The sequence below is a fragment of the Populus nigra genome, chromosome 3 (genome assembly GCF_951802175.1).
Source record: "Populus nigra chromosome 3, ddPopNigr1.1, whole genome shotgun sequence".
Taxonomy (NCBI): Eukaryota; Viridiplantae; Streptophyta; class Magnoliopsida; order Malpighiales; family Salicaceae; genus Populus; species Populus nigra.
In genome coordinates, this window is record NC_084854.1 from 5,227,484 (window position 1) to 5,251,342 (window position 23,859).

The 23,859-nt window shown below is 33.5% G+C and overlaps 3 protein-coding genes across 3 annotated transcripts; 1 reads left to right on the top strand and 2 right to left on the bottom strand.

Moving 5' to 3' along the window:
• Positions 1–2,660: 2,660 nt before the first annotated feature.
• LOC133689975 (ankyrin repeat-containing protein ITN1-like) lies at positions 2,661–7,505 on the bottom strand. The gene is made up of 5 exons (XM_062110096.1): positions 7,292–7,505; positions 6,741–7,120; positions 6,249–6,441; positions 4,967–5,376; positions 2,661–3,759 (listed from the first exon to the last, which is right to left on the bottom strand). The coding sequence occupies exons 1-5, from the start codon at positions 7,311–7,313 to the stop codon at positions 2,932–2,934; spliced, it is 1,833 nt and encodes a 610-aa protein (XP_061966080.1). The 5' UTR covers positions 7,314–7,505; the 3' UTR covers positions 2,661–2,931.
• Positions 7,506–13,029: 5,524 nt separating this feature from the next.
• Positions 13,030–17,150, top strand: LOC133688954 (probable pectate lyase 4). The gene is made up of 5 exons (XM_062108620.1): positions 13,030–13,432; positions 14,737–15,088; positions 15,170–15,380; positions 15,474–15,542; positions 16,748–17,150. Exons 1-5 carry the CDS (start codon positions 13,303–13,305, stop codon positions 16,985–16,987), a joined length of 1,002 nt encoding a protein of 333 aa, XP_061964604.1. The 5' UTR covers positions 13,030–13,302; the 3' UTR covers positions 16,988–17,150.
• Positions 17,151–19,750: 2,600 nt separating this feature from the next.
• LOC133688182 (exocyst complex component EXO70H1-like) lies at positions 19,751–21,990 on the bottom strand. Its single transcript, XM_062107580.1, has one exon. The coding sequence runs from the start codon at positions 21,791–21,793 to the stop codon at positions 19,901–19,903; it is 1,893 nt and encodes a 630-aa protein (XP_061963564.1). The 5' UTR covers positions 21,794–21,990; the 3' UTR covers positions 19,751–19,900.
• Between the last annotated feature and the right edge of the window lie 1,869 nt (positions 21,991–23,859).

Below are 23,859 nucleotides of genomic sequence, written 5' to 3' on the forward strand. Positions count from 1 at the left end.
AACTAGGGCTTTTTTTCCCCGGTGTTTCTTTTCTTGAAATTGATTTTGTTTTTTATTTTTATCTTTTGGGATTTGGTTATTGAGCCTTAAGCTTTATTATTTTTCTGTTTTTTCTTTTATGGGGTTATTAAGGGTCGCGAGTTAGTCAAGTTAACATGGATTAACTCTAGTTTTAATTCAATGTTTTTTTTATTGATTTAGCTATGGTCTTTTTTCTAGGCCTTTTTTTGAAAAAAAAATAGTTTTTTTTATCCCATTCTCATATTACAGGTCAAGGTTTAGTTGAGTTAACTTAGTTTTTTTTTGTTTCTATTTTTGAAATTGATTTTTTTTTCAATTTCATCCATTGACATTAGGTTATTGGAACTTGTGTTTTGTCGTTTTTTATTTTTATTTTTCTTTATGTTGGCCTATCCTAAACACAGATTAGTCAAGTTAACCCGAGTTTACTCGATTTTATTTTTCAAATTTTTGTATTGATTTAATTTTGTTCTTTTTTAAAAGTTATTTTTTTATCTTGGTTTCATATCGCAGGTGAAGGATTTGTCAAGTTAACCAGAATTGACTCGGGTTATCATCCATTATCTGGACCCTTTTTTTACAATAGAAAAAATTTATCCTGACCAGCGGCGTGGCTCGACCACCCATCTAGTGTTACTTTTTTTGTCCTCTATGATCTTTTCATCGTGATCCATTTATTATGCATCAAGGTTTTTTTTATGTTTTTTAGATATGATAAAATGACTTAATTACTCTTAAAAACAAAAAGGATTAAACTAGCATTCAACGCTCTACCCTTGATTTTGGGCACATGAATTGGTCCATTAAGCCTAGAATCTTGGGCGTCTTATAATTGTTTTTTTAAAAAAAAACTTTATTTAAATAAAATCAATGATTTTTTTTTAAAATTGTGCACCAATAAAATCAATTTTTAAGATTATTCCTAGATTAAAAAAAATTATTGCTTAGCTTTTTTATAAGAAAAACATAATATTTTTTTAGTTTTTTTCCATGGAGTTATTGTATCTCATGACCCGAATGACGGGTTTTGTGGATTAATTCGAGTTTTTTCGTTACTTTTTTAAAATTAATTTTTTTAAAAAAATTATTCGACAATGAGTTTGTTGAGAACCAACTTTTCTATTTTTTGTATTTTTTTTCCATTGGATAATCTCGTTCTTATGATCTAAGTCACAAATTTACCTGGATTTACTTGAGTCATTTTTTTAGATTTTTTTTAAATTAATTTTTTTTTTCATTTTTGTCTGTATCATTTGGTTGATTGGAATTGAACTTTCTAATTTGTTTAGATTTACTTTCTATAAGGTTAACACGGTCTCATAATCCGGGTTACAAGTTTTACAGGTCAACCAATATTGGCTCAAATTAATCTAATATATCATCGTTTCAATATTTTTTTAAAAAAAATATATAAAATAATATAGTTCAATATATATAAAATTTTAAGTTCATGATTGATTTTTTTTCTGTGTTTTAAAACATGCTGGCAACCATCTTTACAAAAAAAAAAATATTACTGTTGGAAAAAAAAAAGATCCCAGCGATTCTATCTAAATTATGTTTACTTTTCTATTTTATAATGTTTCGGTAGTGGACTTTAATCATCTAACTTCAAATTTAAGATTTTCTTTGGTCAAAGTTGATTTCAACATCATCAAATAAATGAAAAAAATGATAAAAATCGAATGAAATTACTCCATGGATAATTTTGAAAGAAATGGAAGTAATCAAATAAAAAAATTAAAGTCAATAACTCAGTGAAGAAAAGCCAAAAAGTTCATTATTATTAAAAAAAGGGGGGGGGGGCAAAAGGTTGGTGTAATAACAGTCTAGCTATCAACAATAAATTATGATAAACAATCAGATACTAGGTTTTGATTTTGCAAAGGAGTGCTGCTATTAAGAGAATTCAGTGCTCTCTTTGTGGCTTGAATAGGACAGAAGAGAAGCAATTAAGCCCTTCTATTGTTTGTCTGTTGGTTGGTTCTTTCCTCTTTTTCTTTTTTTCTATGGCCATTGACTGGCATAACAAGGCCAAAAATTTAATGGACGCATTTTAAACCAAGGTTCATGCTTTTTTTAAAAAAAAATTGTAGGTGTTCGGATCAATTTATGCATATCTTGATTAATTTTTTAAGATTTTAAAGTTAATAATTATATAAGATTCTAGTAACTAAAGTTTGTAATACTCAAATAAGTAAACTTGAAGTAAAATTCATGTTTTGATTCCGCTGAAGTTAGCACTGAAGATTGACATGAACACTGCAGTGCATTGATGACACTTTTTGTTAATGATGCTCAGCTTAAGCCAATAAGCCATTGAGAAGATGTTATAGCTTTCACCTTGAAGATTCCCCTGTAATCACAGGTTCACATTGTTCTGGCCTTACAGGAAGTAAGATTTAGCACTGTTGTTAAAGATTTGAAAGACGAAAAGGTAGCACTCGTAAGTTGTATACAAATTTGCTTCATTAGGCCATAAGAGACCAGAAGAAAGAAATGGGAATCAGGCAGGAGTGGTGTGCCAAGCTCCTCCTCCTCCTCCTCCAGCATTCTATACATCAATATCGTCCCCTCTAACTTACAGCCTTCATTCCACTTAAAAAAACAAGAAAAATATGATCTACTAGCAAGCAAGCAAGCAATCAATCAATCACATATCCTCAATTTCAGATAGCTAAACGTACTTTGGGGGGCTCCTAAGAATATCACAAATTATCATATACTTTGTTCACATGATGCTTTCATTTGTTGGCCATGAAGATTGAGGGTGCGTGGGAGACAAGTTCTGCTTTCGAAGTAGTGTATCCATTCCTTGGAAAACCAAATGATTCACACTCAATTCAAGAGTGAAATGGCTTTGAAGATTAATAGAAGACACCAGAGGCTGGAAAGATTTAGGATTGAACATCAAATGGCATAGATTGGTTTTACTTCTGAATCAGTTTCTGAATAATGCCAAGAACTATTTGCACTTCTTCTTGAAGATTTCTCTTTCTTCCTCACCTTTCTAATCCTTCTGGACTTCATCACATAATAAGTCATGGAGCCAAGAACTCCTGCCATTATAATTCCTCCTATAACCGTAACAAGAATCGCAGCCCACTTGCGATGCCGGCCAACTACTATATATGATGATGAACTAAATGCTACTGTAGTGCAGACTGAGGCCAGCCACATTAATTTATTGATCACCTCTATAACCCTTCTTTCTGTTTTTGTCTCTCCTCTAACAAGTGTGATTTGTACCACCACAACAGCCAGTGAAGTGAAGAGTGCAATGGCATTGAAGATGAAAAACATCTTAAATGATAAACTGCTCACCACTACAGCCGTTCCATTTTCTTTGGCACCACCAGGAATAGTGAAAATAGCTGCAAACGCAACTGTTGAAAAGAGTACAGCAACCACTGTGACTGAGTTAGTGGCATTGTTAATTCCTTCCCTGTGGAGCCTACGGAGCTCATTGGCAATCCCGCTTACATTTTTGTTTGTTTTTCGGGTTTGTTCAAGCTGGAAGTGCACATCTTTCTTAATCTGTGTTACAGTGTTCCGAAGCTCATCCCGTGGCTGGTTAAGCTCACTTGCTTTTACGCCACCGTAATGAGCCAAACACTCTCTTATCTCTGAGGTTTCTTCAGTGAAGTGGAGGGCTTCAGCTATGTCAAGGGCTGTTTTACGGTCCCTTGTTAGTGCGTTGACATTTGTGTCAGGAAGGCGCAGCAATGTATTCACTATCTGCAAGATAATAAAAAAATAAAAACAGAGTACCATGATTATGCATTTCAACTAAAATGTCTCCTGAACTTTGAGTATCCTCCTTTTTTTATGAATGAAATATTTTATTATCAAAATGGGCTAAAGTGAGAGCTTACCTCACTACAATAGCATTTACAAACAGGATTTTCCTGGAAAACAGAATCAACAAACACCAAATTTCCATCTACTGCAGAGTTCACAATACTTATTTGCCGACCATTCATGCGAGAAATAATTGAAACTGATGAGTTGTTAACTGGAGAAACTCCAAGGTCAGAGCAAATAGAAGGAAACATGCTCCTAACTGAAGCAAAAGCGACTCTAGTAGGCAAAAAGTGTTGCTTGGACAAATTAGGAGCTAACATGCTCCCTATCCTATGATTTCACTCCAGTTGCATTTCTTCATGAAAAATAAACATACAAATGAACTCATCCACAAGGCCACTAAATTCACTAATATTGACTATGCTTGCATTCGAAAATGCACAAGCTTTTGTGCAGGTGGATTTCTAAGCTGGTGTATGGTTGGCTTGGAAACCAATCCTCTGCACTGAAGAATTCAATACATGATAAATTCACCATCGGAAAAGGTACGTAGTTCATTTAATATCATCTTTGAGGAACGAAATCTTTTGGAAAACCCTATTGAATTCTTTTGGGCTCATATACGTAAGGATTACTTCCTTTCCTAATATACTCTAGCGATTGTTTAATACAGCAGGTTACATCACCCGGAAAGCTTCAATCTATAATATGTAATGGGAACTTGTGATTAAAAAGAACCTTATGGTTTGCAGTATGAGGTGGATTATCAGGGATGGTTCTGTGACACATTACCATTTAAGGTATTAACAGAACCAGTTTCCAACAAATTGAGAACGTCCAACAAATTTTTGGGCAGAGGACAAAAGTCTTGCGATCTTGAAAAGAAAAAACAATATAAGCACAAGTTCATCAGCATGTGTGAGGCTCTAAATTGGTGTCCTATATAGAACTTAAACTCCAATCATCAATGCAAAGAAACGTATATCAAAGGGAGAAAAAAAAAGGATGTTCTTAAATATTCCCACTGTATTTTGTCAAACGAGGAGAGTTTGAAGACAATTCATGTATGATATCAGGAATTCTGTATTGATTATCTTCTCTGGAAATTTGAAAAAGATGGATCAACAATGCTAATAAGTACCTGTGTCCGCTTTTTCCTGGTGGCTACGTGCAATGCTGTATTCCCAAACTTATCTGGGAGCATAACAATAGCTGGATCTGCCTCCAGCAGCAGCACCACCACTTCACAACTCAATCCTTTAACAGCCATATGCAATGCAGTCTGCCCTTTCTTATCAGTCCTACGGGCTAGCTGTGGATCTTTGTCAAGCAACGCCTTCACAACTTCTACGTGCCCCTGCCGGGCAGCTAGATGCAAAGCATTTTTTCCATTGGATTTAGTCATCTCTAGTAAGCTCGGATCTTTTGATAGCAATTCATGAACTACAGCTGCGTGCCCTTTTGTGGCGGCAGAAATAAGAGGAGTTGCATTTGATTGGCCAACTGTTTTTCCCATTGTGGGGTCGTGCTCTAACAGTAGCTGGACAATAGCTGCATAAAGATTATTTTTCAACTGCATTTCCCAGTGCCAAGTTTTGTTCAATCTATATATTACTCAAGAACAGAAATGCAAGAAACTCAGAACAAGCAAACCATGTATTCAACACAAAAAAAACATCATGGATCAAAAGAAACTTAGCATCAGTAACACATATAGAGAACCAAACAGCATGAATCAATCATAAGGAGGAGAAACTCCATTTTGACACAAGTCTCCAGCTCTATTAGTTATTTATTACTCCATTCATGTATCTCATCTTTATCATGCATGATTGCTTACACATTATATGAATTAGCTATGTCGAAAAATAATTAAAAAATAAATACAATGATGGCATAAATCTTAGAATATTGTTTGATGATTATTTTGTCCTTGATCAAAAAAATTTCTGAAAAGTACATTTACCATATACTGATTGAGGAGCACAAGTTCAAATATGATTCTGTCTTCACAGTGCATGAAAGAAAGGAAACGTCCAACAACATGTTGTCATATGCCACTGTTAATGCTTCATAGTCATGGACTTTCAACTCTCATCTCAACTGATTCAAAGGCTTCTTGAGATCCTTCAGCGTACTAAACTTTGAAGCATCCCAATGACAAGAAATAATATAGAGTATGCAACTTGTCAAGGATTTGAATTTTCAAATCTGGACAAATTAAGTATTAAACAATAGTCTGCCAATACATTTAGATAGTGACAACATTCTCCACCCTCAATCCTAGTACAATTATTGAAGCTTCTTTTGAAAATTGCTACATATTTTCTAAAAAACTTCAATCTTAAAGACTGATAATTGAGTGTGTACCAATTGCAGACTAATATAAAACTATGGACAAAAGAAATGAATAATTATACTACCTTGATGACCATTACTTGCAGCAAGATGAAGAGGATCAAGCCCTGATCGATTCCTGTGCGAAATCGCATCCTTGGTCGTATACTTCAACAACTCCTTTACAACCTCTAAGTGTCCTCTCTCGGCTGCAGTGGACAAGGCTGTATCTCCTAGCTCATTCACCTCATTCACCACTGCAGACCTTATCTCGGCAACCTTGATAGAATAAAGCCAATTCAAAAAAATAGGAAAAAGAAAACCCTCTCTCCAAGACTGCAAGTGCTATAACCATGTAAATGCAATGTAGCATTATAATAAGCGTATTGCACCCTTAATTGTGCCCAGAGACAATAGCTTGCAAATAACCATTGTATTTTTTCGCTTGAGACATGCTAATCATTTGCCAAGGGCAATGCATCCTCATATGCTCATCGAGGATTGCACAGTCCCAATTGTGCTTAGTATTGATCGTATCAATTAAAACAGGATGAAACAGTGATCAAGATCTCACTCACCTCAGCATCAAAATCAGTACCGCTCAACGTCCCTATCATCTGCTCATCAATTTCACCAAGAATTCTCTTAACAGCCTCCAAATCATCACGCTGCGCAGCCAAATGCAGCTCGGTATCATTGTGACGGCCGGTCACCTGCCTCAAGTACTTCTTTCTATCAAACCGCTTTCCCGAATTGGAAACAACCAGTGACTTGCTCGAATTGGACACGAGCAATTTCTTGCCAGAATTAGTGAACACCAGGGTCGCCCTTGGTGTTGCAGCAGGCGACGGTGTTGGTGACGGAAAAGGGAGTGATGATGATGATGATACCTCTGCGAGAAGGTTAGGACTTGAGTTAAACGGCTTGTCCAGACCCTTCTCTAGATCCATCTCGTTTTCTTTTGCAAGACAAATCATTCCAATTCATTAGAACAATTCATTCAAAAAAATAAATCCTCTGTTTTTGTTACCAACAAGAAAACAGAGAATGACTTTGCATGCTATATTTTTATGCATGCAGGAAATATAAAAGACAATGATGACGCTAAAAGAAACAAGAGATTAATTACCTTCTTCGATTCCGTATTCCATTGGAGATTTTCAAAACAATCCTAATGAAATCATTGTTCAAAGAAAAAATAGCCTTTTTTAATTCTTTTTTCCAGGAACATGCAAAGCGTGGTTTTTGCAGAAAAAATGGAAAATGGGTTGGTTAGTTTGTAGAAAACGGGAGAGGAAATGTCATGCTAACGCCGTCGGGCCTACCGGTTTGACCACCGGGGCCACCGGAGGAAATTGGATCTCACCACCATTAGACTGTTTTTATAAGGTCGTTGGTAATTTGGTTTTGGCTTCGGCTTTGGCCTTGCTATGTCTGCAGCCTGTGCAATGTTATTTGCCAGGTCAGCAGGCTTTTGCCATCTAAAGACAGGAGGGGACATGCAATATTTTTTTTTAATATATATATAATTTGATTGTTGAAGTCTACCCTTGAACAATAACACATTTCTAAATATATTTTTCCTTGAATGGATTTGCGCGTGCTAACTACGTTTAGCAAAAACCTGTTGATGGGAGTATTTTTCTCCCATGCATTTGATATTCCACTTGCAAAGATTGATGGGTTTTTTTTTTTTTGTTAACAAAGATTGAAAGTGCTCAATTTGTTGAACACAATGATACTTTTACCTTTTCTCTCAAAAATATGTACGGAGTTATAAATTTTCTTTCCAAGATGAAGCAAGTGACTTATGATTTACTTGAATTTGATTGAACTGTAAATCAAAATTGTTACAATTTGTAAGTTGGTATTTCATAATAAAAGGGTTTTTTTTCCTGTGAATTTAGTTCAATTCACTAGTTTTAATAAATCCTTTTCTGGTAGCTTTTCAATCGAATTTTGTGTTTTATAATAGGATGGTGTTTGTGAGTATGGTAGCACTTACTTTTAAAAATATTTTTTTATTTATAAATATATTAAAATAATATATATTTTTTCGTTTAAAAAATTATTTTTGACATTAATACATCAAAACGATCAAAAAATATAAAAACTAATTTTAAGAAAAAACATAATTCAATTTTTTAGGGAAAACAATTTCAACAATGTTCCTCAAACGCTATCTAAATATTGATGATGTCCCAAAAAAATCCAAGTAAGTTGAGGACAAGGTTTATGTATTGGATAATTGTTAATCTATTAATTCTAACAATCTGTTCCATTCTCCCTAGTCAATAAGGCTTAGTCCTTGATACTTGCAAAAGGTACTCTTTGGTGAATTTTGAGATTCTTTAATGCTTAAATAAGTATCTCTTTTAGAGAAAATAAAATGATATTTTAAAAAAAGACTCTGAAAATAAATATGCAGTATAGAATGGAGATTTAAGCCTCTCTATTTGAAGGATTCATAGTTTTTTTATTGCCCATGAGCTTGTCTCTTTCTTAAAAGGATCAAGGGTAAGAAATATCTCTAATTTGTAGGTTAGCTATAGAACCTAAGAGCTAGGACTCAGCGCTCGTTCGAGTTCAAGGACAATAGGTCAAGTGGCTTGCTAGACCCACATATGTTTAGGCTTAGCGCTTAGTTGAGCCCAATAATAGTAAGTTTGACAACTCATCAAATTTATATCTACTTATACTTAGCGTTTTATTGTACCTAATAATGATGAGTCTGACAACTCATCGTATCCATATATAGTTGGGCTTAACGATTAGTTGAACCCTGATAATTGGTTTAACAGCTCACCATATTCATATATGGTTTGGCCTAACACTTAGATGAGCCTCCAGATGTTGGGCTATCACTCTCCATTTATTTATTTATTTTAAAAAAATGTAAATAAAAATAAAATATGTTGATAAATCAAATACAATACATGATCATTTTGAGTTATGATTTGATCGAATTTGGTTATCGTTTATTTTTTCCTCTCAAGTTAGCCACGTGGATCCATGATTTCTTCTACTTTCCTATTTTTTATAGGATTAGTTTGTAGGGGAAAAAATTAAAATTATAATAATTTTTTTAAGAAAAATTAAGGAATAAAATAAATCTTTGTAAAAAGCATCTCTAACACTACCGAGAATATTTGTAAGCAAACAAAGGAATGTAATACATTATCCATTATATTTTATTACATAATAAATTATATTATATCATATCAAACATGTAATAAGGGCTGTAACAAAAAAAATTGATGAACTGTAACAAAAAAAAAGGTGTAATAAGGAACTCTGCAAATTATATTATACCATATGTACCTCTAACCAAGCTCAATGATGTCTTAAGAAATTCAAGTAGCTCAAAAGCAAGATTTATTTATTAAATAATCAGTTTATTTTTTAATTATAGCAATCCAATTTATTCTCCTAGCCAAGGTTTTATGTGAAAATTAAGCTTTATAATCTATTATAATTTATTTTTTTATAAGAATATCTTGGTCTCATAATCATGGTCGTGAGTTTTGGTATTTTAACCCTAGTTAAATCAGGTTGTTTTTTTATTTTTTTAAAAGGTTATTTCGATCTCATAATCCAGGTCACATGTCCTTCAACATTAGATTTTTTTTTTATTGAGTTGTCCTTATCTCATAACCTGAGTTGCTGGTTTAATGGGTTAATCTAGTTGACTCGATTTTTTTAATTGTTTTCTGTTCTAATTTCATCATTTTAATATTGTATTTGATTGAAAATTAGGGTTCATAAATTATTTTAGTTTATTTTTTATTAGGTTATCTCTTGCATATGATTCAGGAATAGTGCTTAACGGATTAACTTGGTTCATTTTTTGCGTCATTTTTTAATTAAGATTTTTACAAATTTTATCATTCAATATTAGATGCAACATGGTCAACTAACAATTGAGCTTTATAATTTATTTGTATTTGCTCTGTATGAGGTTATCTCAATCTTATGACTAGAGTCGCGAATTTGGTAGGTTAACCTAATTAAATTAGGTCATTTTTTATTTTATTTCTATGAGATTATCTCAATCTCATTACCTGGGTTATAGGTTTGGCGGATTGACCTAGTTCATTTTTTATGTTCTTTTTTTAATTTCATCTTTCAACAATGAGTTGATTGAAAATTGGATTTCATAATTTATTTTGATTTACTTTCTATGAGGTTATCTCGGTCTTAAGACTCAGGTCGTGAGTTTAATAAGTTAACTCGGTTCGCTTTTTTAGTTCCTTTTAAATTGATTTTTTTCGACTCATCCTTCAACATTAGATTGATTAGGAATTAAGTTTCATAATTTATTTTGATTTGCTTTTTATGAGATTATCATAGTCTCATAACCCAGATAACAGATTCGATATGTTAACCCGGATTTATCCAAGTCAATCTAATGTGCTATTATTTTAATATTAAAAAGAGATGTCATCTTGGTATTTTTTGTGTATCAAACTATATTCTTATGGGTCGTTCGAGTTGTTTTTGGACCCGCAAAGTCAATTGGGTCACATTCAACTCCTGCATGGTTTAATTTTTTTTCCCACTAGAAAAAAATATTAACAACTTCTAAATATTTTTTATCTTAAATTTTTTTTGACTCCACCTTCATAACACAAGTCAAATAATTTAGTGGAAATTTTAAAAAAGAAAAAATGTATAAAGTCATCTCGAAAGGAGAGAATAATAGAGCCCAACCCTACCCACCTTTAACACAATTAATTTTGACTAGTATATTTGCTTGCGCTCGTCGGTGAGTCAGTATCAATTGTTTTTTTCAAATTTCAAAAACATATTAAAAGTATAGAGAATATTTTAAGTTCATTGGGTCTGATAGTCATGTCACACCCAAGCGACTTAGGTCAGGTGGTTATTGCTTGGGTTTGACAACCGTGCCTAATTAATTTTTTTCATAATTTTATTTTATAAAAAAACTTTTAAATTATTTTTGAAGTATCTTAGACATAAATCTTAATTAATTTTTTCATAAATGTTCTTATTTTTTTATAAAAAAACATTTAAACTATCATTGAAATATCCTAAACAGATATGGTAATTATTTTTTTATAACTTGTTTTCTAAAACAAATATTTAAATTATCCTTAAAGTATCAGAAATAGAAATCTTAATTAATATTTTTATAATTTTTTTTATTTCTTATAAATTTTTTTTAAAACTACCCTTGAAATATCCTAAAATGAAATGCTAATTATTTATTTTAATATTTTTTTATTTTTTATAAAAAAAGATTTAAACTAACCTTACAGTATTTTAAACAGAAATGATAATTAATTATTTTAATTAAAAAAATTATTTTTTCTAAAAAAAATTTAAATTATCCTAAATAGAAATCCTAATTGATTTTTTTATAAATTTATTTTATTTTTTATAAAAAAAGATTTTGACTACCCTTGAAGTATCCTAAACAAAAACGTCAATTAATTTTTTTAAAAAAATTTAAGCTATTTTTGAAGTATTCTAAATAGAAATTCTAATTATTTTTATTTTTATTTTTTATAGGCTTTTGGGTCTGCCTGTCATGCAAACCCAAGAGTCTTGGGTTCAGCTTGGGCGTCAGGCCCAATCGCCTTGAGTTTAACAGTCATTTCAGGGCCAAACGACTTGGATTTGGCAGCCATGCCTAATTAATTTCTTATAATTTATTTTTTATAAAAAAATATTTAAACTACCATTGAAGTATCATAAATGAAAATGATAATTAATTGTTTTTAAGTTTTTCTAAAAAAAAGTATAAACTACCCTTGAAGTATCCTAAATAGAAATTCTAATTATTTTTTATATATTTTATAAAAAAAATTAAACTATCCTTGAAGTATTATAAACAAAAATTCTAATTATTTTTTTAATTTTTTATAGACTCTTCGATCTGGAGGGCATACCAGATCCAAAAGCATTGAGTTTGGCGACTATGCTAGACCCAAGCCCCTAAGCCTGCTAGACCAGCGTCTGGGTCTGCTAGACCTGTGCTTGGGTCTTGCTTCACATATAGTGGCCAGACCCAAGGCATTTGGGTGTGGCAACTCATTGCAAACCCAAGCAAACAACAAATAAAGATAGGACGATAGTGCACTTTAGTTGTCAAGAGAGAGATAAAAAAGAAAAAACTCAAGCAAACGATCACCGGTAGCAATCCAGCCATGATATGTCTACATGTGCTCCTCTATGTGGAAGATGACACGACTGTGCATCTAGCGATATGACAGATTGATATATTTAGCCACGGGGAAGTGTCTCATACGTCACCTTAAGGGCACAAGCGTCTCTCTCTCTCGTTAGGGCATATGGAACACGCTCCAATAATTTTTTGATTAAAAAATATAAAATACAACATGAAAATACTAAAACACCCCATGATCATCTTGATTACACAAAAAATCTATGTAAAAATATCAAAATACTCTCAAAGACAATTTTTTTTGTGTCTTTTCTAATGCTAAAATTATTATTTGCTTGCACTTGAAAATTAGGAAAATCTGATTGTCCATATAGAAGAAAATCAAAGAAATATTTATCCATTTATAAAAAATTATAATTATAATCCACATATCTACAGTGAACCAAACTATTTAACTTTTGTTATAATAAATAATTGTAGCATTGATTTTATTTACGCTTCTCATACTCCACAGGGTAGTAATTAAAAGTGTTTTTTAAATATATTAAGTTAATATTTTTTATTAATTTTTAAAATTATTTTTAATATTATATTAAAACGATATAAAAATAAAAAAATTAATTTGAGAAAAATATTTGAATAGCAATGCTGAGCGGCACAACCAAACGGTGCCGTAATCTCTATCTCTCCGTGGGGGTGTGTTTTTTGTTTGTTTCATCAATTGCAGCAAAGATTAATGAATGAATTCAAACCAAGAAGAGTAACAGTTCGTAGCTAGCTGTTTCACTCTCTGTCTTGTCATTTAAAGGTTAATTAACAAACAAATCGGAAACTCCCATGCTCATGGTCATCACCGCAAGTTCCGTAATAATGGAAACGTCCCTTCCCCCGATAAAACTGCTTCTGCTCCTTCACCATCACAACCTGTACCGCCCTCTATTTATCAACCCGAACACCCTCTTATTCCCAACTCATCAATCCACGCATCCTACATGGCTACCTCTTTGCCTTACTCTCATGTCGACTCTGCCTTGCGTGCTCTTGCTGCCCAGGCCGAGGGGTTCGGTCGCTGTGCCATTGGTGGCCTCCATGGGCCCATTTATTATGTCACCACTTTATTGGGTAAATTTGGATTGTGTTTTCAGATGATTATTACTGGAATTTGATTAATATTCTTTTTTCTGGCTGAATGGGCCTTTTTATAATTTTTATTTTATGGGTTTTTGTCTGATCTTTTCTGTGTGAAATTGTGCATTAACTCAATGTGACTTCTTCTGTCTGAGGAAATATTGTCAATATTTGGTGAGAATATTGCAGGGTCGCTGCTTTGCTTCCTAGGACTATTGAAGCATTATTTATTTGATTTTGCAGCAATTCTTAGAGTTTCGCCGGTTTATGATTTCTGAATATAACGTTTTGAACTTTTTTTAGCATTTAGAAAAAACCCTGTCTTATTGTCTGATTTGCGAGTATTAACAGTGGAGGTCTAATGTTTTTGGTGTGAACTGTGGTCATGGTCATGACCTGCTGTTTTTCTGGTTGCCGATACTTAGTAAGTGACTTCATTGGAATGCCTCACCATCAATTTGTGAAAAAAATGGATAACATTTGTAGCTAATCAATGGCTCTTTCAGATAATTTTATTTGTTGTGGATGGTGCAACAACATTTTGATACTATTTGGTACTCCCCATAGGTTTATTGTTGTTGTTAACTATATTGTAGATGATGGCCTGAGCAGCTTAGGGACATATTTCGTATTTAAAAAAAAAATAAAAAAAAATCACTATTGTTATTCATTTGATTGTAGATGATGGCCTGAGCTGCTTAGGGATGGATTTTGGGTAAAAAAAAAACAGAATAAGTTTTTCCGATCTTGTGCACTGTGTAATGTGAATATTATTTCAAGGTTGTCTGTAGAAATGCTGATCATGGTTACTTAGGGCTGGGGATTCATGATATGTAGGATAAATTCTTCCATTAGTTAGTTCTACTAGAACATAACTTATAAGATTGTGCAGCATTTTGTCACTGCTAATTTCACATCCTTGCTGGTTCTTCTTTAATGGGACTTGTTTGGGATGCATGGTTAGAATTTAAAAATTATGATTCTGAGTTTCACATATTCAGCATTTTTGGGGTTTTAGAAAAACCTTTAGTTATTGGTTGAATTTTGACAATGGAGGTTTAATGTTTTGGATGTGAACTGTGATTATGGTTGTGACCTGCTGTTCTTCTGGTTGCTGACACTGGTTTTGTAATTTTCTTAGCACGTCTCACCTTCAATTTCTGAAACTAGTATATCACATTTGTTGCAAATCAAAGGGCTTTTCTGATCATTTTCTTTGGTCTTGATGGTGGAACTGCTATTTTAGACTATTTTTGGTGCACATTTTAAGTCTATTATTGATTTCCATATGCTTGCAGATGATGGCCCTGGATCACTTAGAGACGGATGTCGGAAAAAAGAGCCACTTTGGATTGCCTTTGAAGTATCAGGCACCATTCAGCTTGGATCTTACTTGAATGTCTCGTCTTATAAAACCATTGATGGCCGGGGTCAAAGAATAAAACTTACAGGCAAGGGTTTGAGACTGAAGGAATGCGAGCATGTAATTATATGCAATCTAGAGTTTGAAGGTGGTAGAGGATCTGATGTTGATGGCATTCAGATAAAACCCAAGTCAAAGCATATATGGATAGACCGTTGCAGCCTTCGTGACTATGATGATGGGCTGATTGATATCAACCGAGAAAGCACAGATATTACTGTTTCTAGGTGAGGTGAATCCCCGGTGCATGGGAAGCACTATTTTTTTCTTTCACGATTTTATCTGATGGCTTTGACTATTATCTACAGGTGTCACTTTGCACAACATGATAAAACGATGCTCATTGGGGCAGATCCTACTCATGTTGGTGACAGATGTATTCGAGTAACCATTCACCATTGCTTTTTTGATGGAACACGGCAACGCCATCCTCGTGTTAGATTTGGAAAAGTACATTTATACAATAACTATATCAGAAACTGGGGCATTTATGCTGTTTGCGCCAGTGTAGAGTCACAGGTGATAACACTACTACTATTTGCAATTCGTTGTGTTACCATATTATGGTATTATTTGCTTAAGTATATGTAGCCACTAATCTTTCGACATCAGATATACTCCCAATGCAACATATATGAAGCAGGACAGAAGAAGATTGCATTTAAGTATCTCTCTGAGAAGGTGAGCACTATTATATTTCTTCTTGTTTCATGACTGCCTTTCTTTACTTTTACTCTTTTCAGAAATATACCTTGTTATTTTATTCTATAATGGTTTTTGTATAGGATTGAAGGGTTGGCTTGAATGATCCTGCAATGAATTTTGAAAAAAAACAAAACATGGTTTGTTCATATTTGCACTAAACCACCTTGGCTTGCTAACAAATAATTCACACTTGTGTTTGAATTTGTCTGGCTATCATTTCGCTATCTAGAGTCAGTTTTTCCTACCGGTAAACTACAAATTATAAAGCAATAACCATATGGAGAGAAAATTCAGTAATGAAATTCACTTTAAATTTGCCTCCCTTGCACTGAACTATTCTTTTGGTGCTTGATTTTAGCAATCAAATGTTTTGCTACCTGGGACGTGTACGTATTAGGTGGCTTTGTTTTCATTGTGGTTAGTTCCTAGTTGTTATGCTCTTTGATCTAAATATTGGTTGAGGACCTATAAATTCCCAATTATTTCTTCATTGTCAAACAAGAGCTTGCTTGTCCACTTTGCCTTTATGCGGCAGAGCAATGCATTTTCTGTCACTCATCAGTTTATGTAATGCTCTTTTCTCTATGAGTAATTATAGATGCAAAAATCAAGCAATATAGAAACCATCTACCACCCCAACCTTTAACCCAGGAAGTGGACCCAAATGGTGAGGTTCCTTTGTGGTGTCAAAAAATAATAAACAAATAAACATGATAAAAAATTGAGAGAGAGAGAGTGAGGGTCTCAACTCTACAGAGGCAACTTCAGTGGAAAGAAAGAAGGGAAGATGTCATTTGTCATTGTAATAACTAACTGAACCACTGAAGTTCAGTAGGATGTGCCATTATGAGTTTTGTAGAGAAGTCATTTTCCACACACCAGTGAAGCTCTTCTGGCCAGTCTTTAACCCTCAAAGCATTTAAACCCATCAAATACATTGACATAGAAATAAAAGTTGACAGGATATTTGCGCCTTGCAATTAAGAGCTTTGAATTTGATGTTCTATTAGTGAGAAATACACGCTATTTATTGATAAATTTGTTATGTGAGATTCTGTGTTACTTTAAATTTCGTGCTCTTGGATGTAGATGAATTTTCCTGTGACAAGCATGTTACTTAAGTGACCGTAATTATCATTTCGATTCCGAGGTTAAACCATTGGCTTGTGATGGTATTTTAGGCAGCTGACAAGGAGGAAGCACGTAGTGGCTGCATAAGGTCTGAAGGAGACTTGTTTGTTATTGGAGCTCAAGCAGGGTTAAAGACTGAGGACGGTGAATTCCGTATGTTTCATCCCAGTGAATATTACCCCACATGGACAGTAGAACCTCCTACAGATAGTCTTAAACAGGTTCTCCAGCATTGTACAGGATGGCAGTGTGTTCCACGGCCAGTTGATCATCCATTAGCTGCACAGTGAAATCAGGGAATGAATATTTATACACTAAATTTCTATGTAAGTAGGTTAATTTTTTTTCCCGCTTGGATGCCTCTTGCCTTTGCTATATAGCAGAGGTGTAACTTTCAATCAATTTATCCTTCCGAGCCATAATGAGAATAATGAAATACGTAGTAATGTATTAGTTATCGTGTCATTTACTATATATGTCTATGAAGTCTTGAATTTCCCTCTCTTTTAGACCTTGGTAGGGCTTTGATGTCTTGTTTTAGTTTCTTTCTGGTCCATATAGTTGTCATCAAGATTAGATCACTGAATATTTTATTTGATAAGTCGGCCATCAAGTGGTGGGGATTTATTAGTCAGTGCAGTGCATGTGTGGCCATGAGAATGATTTCGAATGTGCATTAGCATTTCAAATTCAAATCCATCTCTCGGTCCAGTGTAGCACTTCATTTTGTTGAAACTTGGTGCAGGAAGCATTCAATGAGTCTTGTGTGAACTTCATTTAAAAGTCTTGCTCGGGAAAAAAAAATATAGCAGTTAGAGTAGCATGTGTTGAAATGATCATTTTAGCATGAGTTGAAATGATCATTTTCTTTTCTCTTCTTGCCAAATGCAAATACTGCTGTTTGTGACCCGGCATCTACGAGGGATGCAACTTGCTAAGTCGAGTTTCAAAAGCTAGGTCGTATTCCATGGAAACTTCTGAACCAGCAATGATGCCTGACCTTGCGAAATTGTCAAGTGCATGTGTGACATTTTGAAAATAAACGAAGCCCTTTTTTCACCGGATTCTTTATTCTTTCACTGCAATTTGTCATGATAATTTTCTTCTTTCTTAATAGCTAAGCCCGTGGTTGTTATTTGACTTGCTAATCTTCTTGTTGAAATGTCCTTGTTTCAAGATTTTTCAAATCTTATTGCATCGGATTCAGATTCCGGTCAGGGAAGGTTCTACATAGCTATCATCTGAAATGTCACACATCTCTTTTGTGCCTTCTACCATATGCTGTCTTTGTCCGAGCTCGAAGGTTCTATATCAATTCTTTTTTTGTTTTGTTTTTTTTTTAAAGCAATGGTTCTGATAGATTAATCATATTTCAATGAGTTCCTGTTTGATATTTTTGATAAATGCTTTAGAGTTTAGAGTAACGAAATTAGAAAACTAACTTAACCGAGATATTATGGTATTAAGCAGATACATAGGAAGACATATGTTACAAGATTAAAACGAACTAAAACCCCCGGCGAAGTGTAATAACGTTCTTGCTCCTCCACTTAAAAAATCCAAAACAGGTTTACAAGGGCATTAATTTTTTTTTTATGATTCATGTGTTATTATCTAAAATAAAACAATTTAAATATCATTTAAAGCAAAAAAAAAAAAACTTGATATCAAGGAATATTTTCATATTTTCATAACAGTTTTTTAGCTATCATGATTAAATCTGAGGATGCTTTAGTATTTATATAAATATAAAAAATAAACAATTAAAATGTTCAATGAAACTATAAAAATAATTTATTTTTATAAAAGGTATTTAAAATGCTTTAAAATAAAAAAAAAATATGAGATCAAGGGCACCCAGTTTTTGACTTTTCACAAAAAAAATTCAGTTTAGAGACAATTCTATATTTAGCTAAAAAACAAAAAAAAGGTATTTTTTATAAAAATTATTATTCTTTTTAATTTTATAATTTGGTTAAATATAAAATTTATTTGATATTTTAATTTTGAACATTATTTTTTAAAATATTTTTATATGATATTTTTTTTTTATTTTTTAATATTTGATTGGTTAACAAATATTAAATTTCATAGTTTTTTTTATATTAGATGTTTCAGGTCACATCAATTTTTTAAAAAAAAAATTATAATTTTTTTTATTTTTTATATGATTATTTAAGTTTTATAATCTAGAATACCGGTTTCATTAAATATCCCAAATTAACTCAGACGTCGTTATCTAAATCACATTTATCATGAATAATTTTTTATGTATGTTTTCTTACCTCATTTCAGCATCTTAATATTATTTATTTATTTTAAATAACTCAGCCCCATGTGGGCACCCAGGATAGATGTATCTATACGCAGTCAGTACCCATCATCATTTATCTTTGTGTTCGTCAATTCGAACTACCATCAAATTGTCAATTCCCACAATGAGATGTGCCACTATCAGTCACCATCTATAACCGGCCAAAAGCCTTGGAGCCGCCCACTTGGCCGGCTGTGCCGTCGCCCACGTACTGCCTTGGGTGTCCTTTTGATGTGATCCGCGAGAATGACTGTCTTTCTCCACACAGCCACTAGCATAGAAGCGAAATTAGACTCGGTAGAAATTATATTATTATTATAAAAATGATAATAATAATTTTCAGTCACAGAATTTGCATGAACTAATTCAAGAAATTTGCTTGACTTCTCATTCGTTTTGTTAATTCACTACGCATCCAATAAAGCATTCCCATTGTAAAATTTCAAGCAAAGCGTTCAATTCTATCATTAGAACACCAAAGCGTTCATTTCAATTCCATCTAGGATATATGATTAAGTTCTTGTTCGAGGCTGTAGTTAAAGTGGTTTTTTATTGATATTTTTTTAAAAAATTATTTTGAGTTAATTTTTTGAGTGTTTTTTAATTGCTTAAATATAATGGTGTTAAAAATAAATTTTAAAAATAAAAAATATTATTTTAATATAATTTTAAATAAAAAAATACTATAAAAAACAATGTTTACCCAAAATCTAATTCGATTTCTGTTGCATCACGATGATTTCATATCAAATTTCACATAATCCTTTATTATTTAAATATGAACCGTAATGTATCTTTACATAAAAAGTAAAAAAAAAACAAAAGGAAACCGTATATACTATATACGTCCAAAAATACAAAACAATATAGTATTCTCTGGTATTTCCAATTAAGCACGATGCCGCTGTCGAGACGATGTTGTGGAAGTTGACACTGAACTCCCCGAATCAACTGTCCCGAAAAACAAATGCGATAAGCAATTCTCAACATCTTCAGGGGCATATTTGACAAATACCCCAACCCGTCTCTGCCCTCCAACACTACTCCGATGTTTCTCATAAAACTCGCGATAAACCGGAGTTATCTTTCTCCCTATGGAAACCTTAATCTCGTCCTGGAGTTTGGGGTCCGCTACAACACAAGCACTCTGCTTCCTGCACGCCTCATCAAAGCTGGTATTAAATCTCTTAAAAGTCTCCTTAACTTCCTCGGGCGAGATCTCCGCCGTTGGATTCTGTGGTAATGATGCAAAAACTTTGCCCCATGCTAACCGTTCATAATTTGCTGCAAATTGTCCCACTTTAGCTTCATGTTTAACAATCCAATCGTCACCGAGTAGATACTGAAGATTTGACGTGCGGACTTTGAATACTACATGTTGTAGATTGTTGGCTAAGAAAAGGTAGGAGAGGGACACATCTTTGTAATATTTTGCTTTGCCATCAAGCTTGCATAAAAGATAAAGAACCAACCAAGCAAACCGTGTTGAGATGGCAGCTGCCGGGGGATCATCAGAATCTGGACTGTCGAAGTAAGATTCCGGTAGTGATGATTTCGTTGGTGGCGGCCAGTCGGAGATAATATCTGTAAGGACATTGCTATAGTCGGCGAGTAATGATAGATAGTTCATTGCATTGCTTGTTAAGGAATGCACTCCGCCGCCGGGGACTAATGCTTTTGATGAGTGTTTTTGGACACTTGATTCAAAATCGGAAAGCATTGAGTAAATGGATTCGCTAAGTTTGACGAGTGAAGAAAGAGCCTGTGTGCGCACGGGAGAGGTGGACTCGAATGAGAAGATGGACTCAATCTCTATCCAGTTTTGGGAGATTGCCGTGTACATGTCTAGTGCGCGAAACATTTTGTCTGGTGATGATGGTTTCTTGCTTTTGGCTACAAGTTCCGGGAATCCGAAAAGAAGAGTAGCTCCTTCTTTAGATATTTCGCTGAAACAAGACTCTCTGATTGATTCAGAGACGGCAAACACGTGGTCGCAAAGAAATCTCTCTCCGAAGAAGAGTGTTTTCATTGCAATTTTTATTGCTTCTAACCAGTTCTTGATTCTCATGTCAAGGGCTTCCCAGTCCATCTTGTTGATCCGTGAGGAGCTTATTCTTTCTACCCCAAGGCGATAAATTCCTTCGTCGATAATGGATTTTCGAACAACTTTGTAGACGTTTACGCACTCCTTAGCATACCCAGCTGCACTCATGCACTCCGCAATTGCTTTCAAGTCTGCCATGGCTATGGAAGAAACTTGTTCAACTTCGGAGATCGAATCACTAGCAGCGCGAACATCATCATCAGGTGAGATATCATCTTCAAAATCCGAGATGCTGGATATAGAGGTGCGAGAGGATCTGGTAGACATAGACTCAGGGTCAAGATGAGCCCGGTTCATGGAAAGAATCTGATAAAACTCCTTTTGAAGCCGCTTCATGGCGATTTGCATTAGATTCTGTGCTTGTACGAGTCTGTAGTGGGTGGAATCTTCAGAGACTATCGAATGCATAACTTTCTGCAAATCGTTAACGCATTTAATGAACTGCATGGCCTCTCTTCTGTTCTCATAAAAAAGAGAGGTGACATTGGCGTAGGCAGATGTCTCAGGATTCCATTTCATGATCAACGATGAGGCATTTTCGATGATCTGTTCAACCATCCATTCACTCCGAAGGGGAGTTGGTGGAAGAGAGAGTATTGAAGGTGAGGAACGAGGTGAGGATAAAAAAGAGATCGTTTTCGGAGAAAAGCAAATGCTCCTCATACCTTTTCTCGGCATTTGGTTAATCACAGGAATGTTAATCAATGGAAATGGCAAGTATATGGAAGGATGCGAGGGTGTGAACGTAAGTAAAAGTTCTGGTTGTTTCTCAGGAAAGTTAACGAGGGTGAGGAGAAGAATCGGAGGGGAGCTAGATCGGTTAGACAAGCCCCGTTGTGTTTTGGGGTATGCTAGCTGGGTGGTGGGTGTATATATAGACAACGAAAGCACTATGGCGTTGTTGCTTGAGAAAGAAGGACATGGGTTTGGACTTTGACTTTGCACCCCACGTCACTTGTATCTTCGTTGCTTAACGCGTTACACATGGCTAAATTTCGTAAGAAAACCAATTAATGGAAATCCAGGAAAAAGAAGGCTAGGAAGCGGAAGGGAAATCCAATCTAATTAATTAAGAAATTGTTGAATAACTTCCTCGAAAATGGGATGAAAATTAACAATATATGGGTTGCCGGATTAGTGCCGATATTGCGTATTGTCATTTTCAATTGTTTGAAATTCAGGATGTTAATTTACAACTGTTTTTTTCTTCCTTTCTTTAATAGGGAAAAAGACTTGAAGATGAAACACTCGAGGAGAAAAGAGACTAATAAGGTAATTAAAAAGGTACTATTGAGATTCCATACCTTTTACACACACACACACACACACACACACACACACAGAGTAATAGCATATACATGATTGCGATTCGCTGCAAGCTTTAACAAAAAAATAAAAAATAAAAATGCAAACTTTTCAAGTTTATTTTTTACAACTCAAAAATATCTTAAAATAATATATTGCCGATGAATTAGAATAATATCTTGAAAAATCAAACACAAACCAAACAATTATAAAGAAAAAACTTCTATTAAAAAATAACATGCAAAATTTATGATCTAGATTATAAGACCGTAATAAACTTATAAAAAATAAATTGGAGATAATCACAAAACTAATATTAAAAAAAACTAATGTAGAACGATAAGATCGCACAAATTTGAACCCCCAGAAAATCAAATGTCGAAAGATGAAATTAGAAAAAAAATCAATTACATAAAAAGATCTAAAAAAATTTAGGGTGAAAAAAACATTAATTAGAGGGCAAATAAAAAATTTTAGTTAGAGGGTTAAATTGAATTGAGAAATAGTTTTACCAAAAGAAAAAAAAATCAAAAGAATGAGAGTTAAACTAGAAAAAATAAACAAAAAAAAAAGACTTTGATTAAAGGATGAAATTAAAAGAAAAAAAACTTTAACAAAAGGAACAAGGAAAAAAATAAAATTTTAAAAATAAGGACCAATGAAAAACAAAATATTTGAGAAATTGTAATTGAAAGACTAAATTAAACAAAAAAAACTTCTTTAAAAAAATAAGAAAATAAAATAATGAAGACTGAAATTTAACCCTTCACCATGCACTACTTTGTGTGAAAGAGGACACAATTGTGGGAGACAATGGAAGTCAATATCTTTTCATTTAATGGCATCGCAGGCACCGCTTGAATGGTACAGGTGTTACCCACACTCCGTTGCATGTTCAACATGCGCCCATGGTTTTTTAATTTAAATATTCAAACGTCAATATGAAAATACTGAAATGCCCCCATAACCTATTAGTTACACAAAATAACTATGAGAAAGTATAAAAATACCCCTAATTGCAAAGCTCTTTTTTTTTCTCTCCTGATCCAAGGTTAAATTTGTATTTACAATGGACAACGAAAATACTGAAAGGCCACCCTGTTAATTATTTTTTATTTAGATATTTCGAAATATATGTTTCTTTTATAAAAAAATAGTCATAGAGTAATTGAGTACCAACTTCTATATATACATTTTATTTTTATTTTTATAAAAGATTCAATAAAACTTTCACGGTGAAAGGAGCACATACAGAGAGCTCATAAAACATTCTAATTAAAAGGGGGATTTGACAAAAGCTGTAGAGATCGTGTGGCGTACATTAAAAGCTTGTTTTGCTAGTAACCTAACTCTCTCTCTCTCTCTCTCTCTCTCTCTCTATATATATATATATATATATATATATATATGAAATAAATTCTATCAATTATAAATATTTA

Bases quoted from the DNA above. Each gene is read 5' to 3' on its own strand.
- LOC133689975 (XM_062110096.1), bottom strand. From the start codon at position 7,313: ATGGAATACGGAATCGAAGAAG. The intron at 6,442-6,740 runs GTGAGTGAGATC...TATTCTATCAAG, and splicing joins GTACTGATTTTGATGCTGAG to GTTGCCGAGATAAGGTCTGC. The intron at 3,760-4,966 runs GTACTTATTAGC...ATTATCTTGCAG, and splicing joins CCAGGAAAAAGCGGACACAG to ATAGTGAATACATTGCTGCG.
- LOC133688954 (XM_062108620.1), top strand. From the start codon at position 13,303: ATGGCTACCTCTTTGCCTTACTCTCATGTCGACTCTGCCTTGCGTGCT. The intron at 13,433-14,736 runs GTAAATTTGGAT...ATATGCTTGCAG, and splicing joins TTATGTCACCACTTTATTGG to ATGATGGCCCTGGATCACTT. The intron at 15,543-16,747 runs GTGAGCACTATT...ATGGTATTTTAG, and splicing joins TTAAGTATCTCTCTGAGAAG to GCAGCTGACAAGGAGGAAGC.
- LOC133688182 (XM_062107580.1), bottom strand. From the start codon at position 21,793: ATGCCGAGAAAAGGTATGAGGAGCATTTGCTTTTCTCCGAAAACGATC.